At 35.3% G+C, this 10,000-nt stretch overlaps 1 protein-coding gene across 1 annotated transcript in view; it reads right to left on the bottom strand.

Moving 5' to 3' along the window:
• LOC106874589 (PR domain zinc finger protein 14-like) overlaps positions 1-10,000 on the bottom strand; it is a 132,095-nt gene that overhangs the window by 86,258 nt on the left and 35,837 nt on the right. Inside the window, exon 4 of the mRNA XM_089350127.1 lies at positions 767-871. Coding sequence (XP_089206253.1) covers positions 767-871 — 105 coding nt within the window. The remainder of the gene's footprint in view (positions 1-766; positions 872-10,000) is intronic.

Genomic DNA, 10,000 nt, shown 5'->3' with positions numbered 1-10,000 from the left:
TCTTTCGATTGTCGCTATGATGAGCTAACAAAAACACAAATTAGGCCATCTACTAGTGTTCTAACCTGCATGATGGCTACATTTTAAGCGGGTATGAGATGTTTTGGCGCCGTCTATTTGGCGCCACTGATTCTACGCTTATTTGACGTCAGACATTTTAATTTTTCGTCTATTCATTCTCTCTCTGTTGCTACCTGTTGTTATGTCGTTGCATTTATTGTTATATTGGGCGGCGAGCTGGCAGAAGGCGGTTAGCACGCCGGGCGAAATGCTTAGCGCTATTTCGTCTGTCATTACGTTCTGTGTTCAAATTCCGCCGAGGTCGACTTTGCCTTTCATCCTTTCGGGGACGATAAATAAAGTACCAGTTACGCACTGGGGTCGATGTAATCGACTTAATCCCTTTGTCTGTCCTTGTTTGTCCCCTCTATGTTTGGCCCCTTGTAGGCAATAAAGAAATAAGAAACGTTAGCACACCGGGCGAAATGCTTAGCGGTATTTCGTCTGTCTTTACGTTCTGAGTTCAAATTCCGCCGAGGTCGACTTTGCCTTTCATCCTTTCGGAGTCGATAAATGAAGTACCAGTTGCGCACAGGGGTCGATCTAATGGTACTTTATTTTACCGGCGCTGTGATTGGTGTCAGCCATTTCAGAAAAAAAAAAGAAAAGAAAAAGAAACAAACCCTCAATGGATCTATTTATTAGAAATAGAGTCTTAGGAAGGAGATATGAAGTTAGAAGAGAAGAAAGAGCTGATGAAGCTTACCTTCGGGTAGCTCGAGGGAAGTTGAATCTATGTTTGCAATGGTAATATTTTTCTGTACCGGGGCAGATGGACAGCCGGGTCGACCAGACAGAATCCGTTCTATTCCTGCAAGAAGGAGGTTTTATATGCAATAAGACGATGTGAATGTAAGGGTATATATATATATATATATATATACATACAATACACACACACACATATTCTTTCTTTTAGAACGGTGGATCTCGAAGCGAGTAAAGCTATAGATAATAGCGAGTAAATATTGGCTTAAAACAGAAAGATATTTACTCAAGCACGCACACATACATAGGAATATATATACATTTATACATGCCTATATATATATATATATATATATATATATATATATATATATATATATATATATATATATATATATATATATATATGTATTCGCGCGCACGTGTGTGTGTGTATAAGTGTGTATTTGAAGAGATTCCACACAGTTTCCAGCTACCAAATTCATTCACAAGGCATTGGTCGGTCCGGAGCTTTAGTAAAAGACACTTGGCCAAAGTAGCGTGCAGTGAAACTAAACCCCAAACCACGTGGCTTTAAAACATACTTCTTAACCACATGTTAAGTCAGTGAAACATTTTCGCCCTGAATATGAGCTGTTGAAATTAGGATGCGTCTAATATGCTCGTGTATCTATTATGTCATCAAACACGAGCTGGCAGAATCATTAGCACACCGGATGAAATGCTTAGCAGCATTTCTTTCGGCAAAGTCGACCTCAGCCGAATTTGAACTCAGAACGTAAAGACGGGCGAAGTGCTGCTAAGCATTCTGTTCTTCATGCTAACGACTCTGCCAGCCCACCACGTTAATGATAATAATAGTTCTGAGTTCAAATGGCGCCGAGGTCGATTTTGCCTTTCATCTTTTTGGGGATCGATAAAATAAGTACCAATCAAGTACTGGGGTCGATATAATCGACTTACTCCTCTCCAAAAAATTGCTAGCCTTCGGTCAAAAATTGAAACTATTATTATCATTAAAGCGAGTGGCTGGCAGAATCGTTAGCATGAAGGACGAAATGCGTGGCAACATTTCACTCGTCTTTACGTTCTGAGTTCAAATGCTGCTGAGGTCGACTTTGCCTTTCAACCTTTCGGGATCGATAAAATAAATACCAGTCAAGTAGTGGAGTCGATGTAATCAGCTAGCCCCTTCTCTCTAAAATTTCAGCCAGTGTCTACAGAAGAGGGGATTATTATTATTGTCATTATTATTATAATATTTGTTCCGTCGTCCTTGTGGCAGTAAGGGAAAACATTATCATTATTATTTTCGTAATAATAATAATAATAATAATAATAATAATAATAATAATAATGATAATAATAGTAATAATAATTTTTATTATTATTATCCCATCCTCCCACCGCCATATTTTTGCTGCCTTCTTCATGCTCCAGAAAATAGCATCAATATTATTTTTACTGAAATCATTTTCATTGATAATTCATTATTGTTTATGAGAGCGATGTAACAGAAATGGTGGAAGAGGTGTGTGTGAGTGAGGTGGGGGGGGGGGGCGAGGAAGAAGTTGCGGAATCAGCTCGATGGGGGAAGGGGGGTGGGTGAGACGTGGTTTTATTGTTTTGGGCAATGTTTAAAGCACGCATAAACTCTCACACATACTCACACTTAAACCTATACAAACACATATACATACATGATTACACACACACATATGTATATATATGTATATATATATGTGTGTATACATACATAAATAAATACATACATACATACATAAATATAAGTATTTTATGTATATATATATATATATGTATATATGTGTGTATATATACATATATATATATATGGATATCTATCTATCTATCTATCTATCTATCTATCTATCTATCTACTAATCTATTTGTTTCACTTTTTATGACTAGACGTCTTTCTCAATTTCAATTCTATTCCACTCTCTCTCCTACCAAATTTGTTTGGAATCTTTTCCACCTAGTAGTAGCAGTGGTTGTAGTGGTGGATGTGTGAGTTGTAGTAGTAGTAGTTGTAGTAATAGTAGTAGTAGTAGTAACAGTTCTTTTATTTGTTGCGTCAATATTTGCTTTTGGTAAGTAATTGTTGTTTCCTCATATAAGAAAATGCCACCATCATCGTCATAATCGTCATCATTATCATCATCATCATTAGCATCATCATCATCATTAGCATCATCATCATCATTAGCATCATCATCATTACCTCCCACCACCACCACCACCACCACCACCACAATTACCATCACTATCACCATTGTATCGTCATTACCGCTGTCGTTGTCATCGTTATAATCTTATCACCACTAGCGCCCACAACACCACCACTACCACCATAACTACCACCACCACCACCACCACCACCATTGCCTTTCTTATCATCACTATCATCACTATCATCACAACCACAACCACAACCACAACCACAAACACCATCACTATCACCATATCAAAGTTGTCGTCATCATCATAATCTTATCACTACCACCCACCACCACCATCACTCGCCACCACCATCACTCGCCACCACCATCACTCGCCACCTCCACCACCACCATCACGTCACCACCACCACCACCACCACCACCATCACATTACCACCTACAACAACACCACTTACCACCACCACAACCACTACCACCACCACCACCAACAACAACAACAACAAAAACAACAACAGCAACAACTACAACAACAAAGTCATCATCGTCCTCATCAAAAATTATTATTTAACAAAAAGATTTCTCTTGTCTTTTATTTGAACCTGTATCTCTGTCACTCTATTTCTTTCAATTTCTACACAAGCTTCTCTCACCATTTTTCATCCCTCTACTCTCTCAATCTATGTCTGTCAGTCTCTCTCTCTCTCTCTCTTTCTCTCTATCTTTCTGTCTCTGTCTGTGTCTCTCTCTCTATCTCTCTCACTTGGGAATAACTTCCCTTTTCTATACTCCCTTATTGCCCATCAAAATCTTTATTCACTGCCTTTCATACTCCCACTGTGTATGTATGTATGTATGTATGTATGTATGTATGTATGTGTGTGTGTGTGTGTGTGTATTTACACATGAAAAAAAATAATGACATTTAGGTAATTGGAGTGCTTACACAAGAGTCTTTCACACATACATACATACACATATCGTATACACGCATACATACCCCTCATATATAATGTATCTACGTGTGTGTGTATGTGTGTATGTGTGTGTGTGTGTGTGTGTGTGTGTGTACATCTATGTACGAGTGGGTGCTGAAAAGATCCTGGTTTTAAGGCCAGATTGGAGGCCCAACCTTCCGGGTTCTTTTATGGGGCTTAGAAAAACTGAAGGACCCCTGCACTAAGTGTGTGAATCTGAGAGGGGAATATGCTGAGTAAAATCATAATTAACTAATCCTCCAGTATTTTCTTTTACCTAAAGCCAGGAACTTTTCAGCTTCTCATCGGATATGTATATACATGTATGAGTAGGGAGAATTCATAAAAAAAAACAACAAAAAAAAACAACAGACGAAGACAGGTGGTGTTGAAAACAAATAGATGTATTAGTATAGCGTTCGGGAATGGAGAAATTCTTTAACCTTTCGAGCTTACGCTCTTCTACAGAAAGGAACACGGAAAGAAACAAGGAGAGAAAGAAATGTGTGTAGTGGTCAGCGATCTATCATAGCGAATGCCGGACAGAAGGGTCACACAGGAGAATTAAGAGGAAGGGGAGATAAGAGTATGTGTATACACACACAGAGGGGCGTGCGCACACACACACAACGGCATATATAGGAAAGGAAGTTATTTTATTCCACACGGGTAAAAACAAAGAAAAAAGAAGTTTAAAAAATACTATAAGTCTTTTAGAGGGTTTACCTTTATAGGCTTAACCGGTTTCACACATATTTTGTGCAAAATATATAATCACATGACAGTAACGCACGGACGTAGCAGGGAGCTTGCAAAAGTTTCTAAGCCTAATCACGTGATCGTCTTCTACCAATCGAATTATATCCTAAACAGATACTAATTTCAGCAATTTTCTCTCCATAAAAAGAAGAGAATTTCCGAACTCCATTCAGAAGTAAGAGAATTACAGCATCGCCCCACATATTCCTATCTCACTTAACTTTTGAAAATCATAAAAATCTGTGAGACCGGTTTAGCCTTTAAAAATAAACCATTTAAAAGACTCCCAGTGAATTTTCAACTTCTTACACACTCACACACACACATACACACATATCTGCCAATATACATATATATATAAATATACATATATAATATATATATATATATATATATATATATATATATATATATATATATATATATATATATATATATACATATATATTTATATATATATATATATATATACATATATACACATATACATATATATATATTCATATATATATATACATACATATATGCATATATACATATATATACATATATATATGTATGTATGTATGTTTATGTATATATATATATATATATATATGCATACGTAGAGAAAAAGAGGGAGAGAGAAAAATAAAAAAGATGATAGATATATATATATATATGCGTGTATACACAGCCATACACAAACAGAAAATCACACACATAGAAACTCCCCCTCTCTCTCTATGTATCTATCCATATCCCTCCCTCTTTACACTCCTCTCTCTACAACTCTCTTTCTCCCCCCTCCCTCCCACCTCTCTCTCTCCCTCTCTCTCTCCCTCTCTCTCTACTTATATTAATTATTTTTCTCGGATTATTTCCAGCTACACACTTTCGTGCGCAAATATTTCCCATAAACTTCATTTTCATATTCTATTTTATTAATTATTATTATTATCACTTGCATTATTATTATTATTATTATTATTATTATTATTATTATTATTATTATTATTATTTTAAATAAGTGGTTGTACCCTTCAGCTCTAACAATTGTATATTATAGCCCTTGGGCTAAGTAATATCTCGTTTTCCTTTCAATTATTTACAGCTTCTTCGTTTCCTGAAATCCCTATCATCATTGCACAACGCTAAACACACACAACACACACAACACACACACACACGCACACACGCACACGCACGCACACATACACACTAGCTCACACAAGCGCACTCGCACTCTCTCTCTCTTTCTCTCTCTTCATCCTCTCTGTCTCACACGCACGCACTTGCCCATACGCACAAGGGTTGTACGTGTTTTCATATGTGTTTGTGGACATGTGTTTTTTTTTGAATGAGTATGTGTACGCGCGCGCGCGTGTGTGTGCATGCGTGTATATAATAAATATATATATATGCATGTGTGTGTATGCGTCTGTGTCTCTGCGTGTGTAGCATTGTATGTATTTTTGGACATATGCATATGCACATATATATACACACACACATATATGTCTGCATACATACATACATACATACATACATATATACATATATATATATATATACATACATATATATACATATATACATACATATATACATATCTGTCTGTATATATATATATATATATATATATATATATATATATATATATATATATATATATATATATATATATATATAATATATATATATATTATATATATATATATAATATATAATACATACATACATATATATATATATATATATATATATATATATATATATATATATATATATAATATATAATATTATATATATATATATATATATATATAGCCTACACTTATATACATCCACATTTCCAACTGAACAGAATCTGTCTTTCTTTTTTGTCTGTTAGTCTCTCTCCGTATCAGGTTTCCACAAATACATCCATAGTCACTCGCACACACAACACATACACACACACACGCACGCAGACACACACACATGCTCGTGCACATATACTCTTCCTTGCCACCCATGTCTCTCTCTCTCTCTCTCTCTCTCTCTCTCTCTCTCTCTCTCTCTCTCTCTCTCTCTCTCTTTCTCTCTTACCTCATAGACGACCGCAATCGGCGATTATTAATTAAAGCCTCTCGTTCGAGAAAAACTATCCCATGAGTTCATCGGGTCATCCTTGCAGTCTTCTACTACTGGGACCAGTTAAGAGTTGAATTCCTGGTATAGGGGTGGAGTCGGGGTATCTCTTCACGTCTGTTCGATCAGATAGAAATATACCGGCTAAATCTCCCTTAAATTACACCCTACCGATCGTACTTAATGGCATATAAGATGCACATTTTGTTCTCAAAAGAATGAAATGTCTGAAACAAATCACTTCGAATCTTATACGTGAAGATGAGCTTTTCATAAGCTAATTTTGTGCCTGACAGTCACTACTATAGTCTAATTTTAATCCAGATGGTCTTTCCTATCGAGCCTGACTATAATAATGATTTCTTTTATTGGCCACAAGGGCTCAAGACATGGAGGACGATATCGATGGACGAGCTACAGCACACAAAGACAAAACTCCACAATAATAATAATAATAATAATAATAATAATAATAATAATAATAATAATAATAATAATGATGATGATGATAATAATTCAAATTTTGGCAAAAGGCCTTACAGGACTTACAAGTATATATAACATACAGAAAATTGCACTACTGGGCACTGCAAAAACACTTTCAATACAGTAACCGCAAGAGCATCACAGCAAACCACATCACATACCCAAGGCACACAGAGCTGCGCTCGGTAGTGAAATGAAAGCACGCTATAAAAATAAAACTACTGAATAATAATAATAATAATATTTACTTTAAAATGATAAACGTCACCCTTTCAAAGCCTAGCCAGGTTCATGGGCCCGGTTTCCCGGTTTCTATGGCGTATGTCCAATACCCAATCTTTGACAAAGCATCAGTGCTAATATAATAATAATAATAATAATAATAATAATAATAATAATAATAATAATAATAATAATACACTGGAAGCTATGCCAACACTATGGAATAACAACAGAAAAAATATGGTATAAACACACGCCAGAAAAGGTCACAGAAAACGAGAAAGCAACCATACTCTGGGATATGCCAATACACACAGATAGAGAAATTAAGGCCAATAGACCAGATATAGTTGTCAAAGATCATGAAGAAAAAAAAATGCTTTCTAATTGATGTATCAATACCAGCAGATGACAACGTTTCCCTAAAAGAAATGGAAAAAACTTTCAAAATAGAAAGACCTGGAAATAGAGATAACTCGAATGTGGAATCTAAAAACAGAAACAATTCCTATCATAGTAGGTGCCTTAGGTATAATAAAAAAATATTCAGACAAATACATAACAAAAATACCAGGACTTACAAATATATATAAAATACAGAAAATTGCACTACTGGTCACTGCACACATCCTACGCAAAACACTTTCAATACAGTAACCATAAGAGCATCACAGCACATACCCAAGGCACACAGAGCTGCGCTCGGTAGTGAAGTGAAAGCACGTTATAAAAATAAAACTACTGAACAATAATAATAATAATAATAATAATAATAATAACAATAATGATGATGATAATAATTCAAATTTTGGCAGAAGGCCAATAATTTTAGGACGAGGGGGTTTGTAGATTTCGTCGACCCTAATACTTGGCTCTTATTTTATATATATCGATCCAAAAAGGACGAAATGGTTTCTGATTCCGGTAGAAGGCCAACAGTTTTGAAAGGAGGGGATTAATCGATATCATCTACTGCGGTAATTGACTTGTCCTTTTTTTTTTTTTAAATCGACCCCGAAATGATGAAAGGCAAAATTGACCTTCTTGGGATTTGAACTCAGAATGTAAAGAGCCTGAAGAAATAGTGTAAATTTGTACTGGCCCTACACAAACCTGTATATATGTTGTTTACGCCGTAGGAATTCAGAAACTTCGAGAGAAGTGAAATAATTCGTTTTAAATGTAGAATTTTATATATTATACACACATCATGCATACAGACGCATATATATATATATATATATATATATATATATATATATGTATGTATGTAGAGAGAGAGAGAGAGAGAGAGAGAGAGAGAGAGAGAGAGAGAGAGAGAGAGAGAGAGAGAGGAAGAGAGAGAGAGAGAGAGAAAGAGAGAAAGAGAGAGAGAGAGAGAGAGAAAGAGAGAGAGAGAGAGAGAGAGAGAGTAAAAAGTGACACCGGAGGACGTCAGAGGAAAAGATATAAAAGATACAATGGATGGGGACACGCTCACCCCTCATCAATTATCGGCCAAAAAACACCATCAGAATTTTGACACTTTACCGCAACTTGGCAGCGTCATCAGCAGGCAACTACAGGGGTCTACAAAAGCGAACAATTTCGTTCATAACATTTTAGTAATTTGTATAATGTTTATATAATGTTTACATATGAAAGAATGTCTGGTCAGGGGGCGGGGGTATTGGTGACAGGAAGGGCATCCGGCTGTAGAAAATACGTCCTATTAGATTTCTTCTGACTCAAGCGAGCATGGAAAAGCGGCAGTTAAAACGTTTATGGTATAATAATGATGATGTCGACGATAATGATAATGATGATGATGATGCTGATGATGATGATGCTGATGACGATGATGCTGATGCTGATGACGATGATGTTGTTGATAGCATTTTAATAATTTGCATATGCATACATATATATATATAAATATACATATATATATATATGTATATAATACATACATGATAAACTTTACAGTTTATCATGTATGTATTATATACATATATATATATATGTATATTTATATATATATATGTATGCATATATACATTTGTATATATATATGTATATATATAAATAAATATTTATGTATATATAAATAAATATTTATGTATATATACCATATATATATATATATATATATATATATATATATATATGTGTGTGTGTGTGTGTGTGTGTGTGTGTGTGTGTGTGTGTGTGTGTGTGTGTGTGTGTGTGTGTGTGTGTGTGTGTGTATAGCATGTTTTTGCAATGTGTAAACCATATTTCTATGTTTTTCTATCAGAAGAATAAGCCTCCATCGTCTCAAAAAGTTAATGAAGTGAAAAAAATCCATTAAGACATTCTCAGCTATTTGGGAAGGAAGTTGAGAATCTCGTTAGTGCTACTTCTGCCTGTTAAACTACTGTTGTTGCTGTTGTTGTTGTTATTGTTAATGATGATGATGATGACGGTAGAAGTGGTGGTGGTGGTGACGATGACGGTGGA

The sequence above is a fragment of the Octopus bimaculoides genome, chromosome 4, assembly GCF_046866305.1.
Source record: "Octopus bimaculoides isolate indiv1 chromosome 4, ASM4686630v1, whole genome shotgun sequence".
NCBI lineage: Eukaryota > Metazoa > Mollusca > Cephalopoda > Octopoda > Octopodidae > Octopus > Octopus bimaculoides.
The sequence above is the reverse complement of the archived record's forward strand: the minus strand, read 5'-3'. Positions and strand labels throughout refer to the sequence as shown.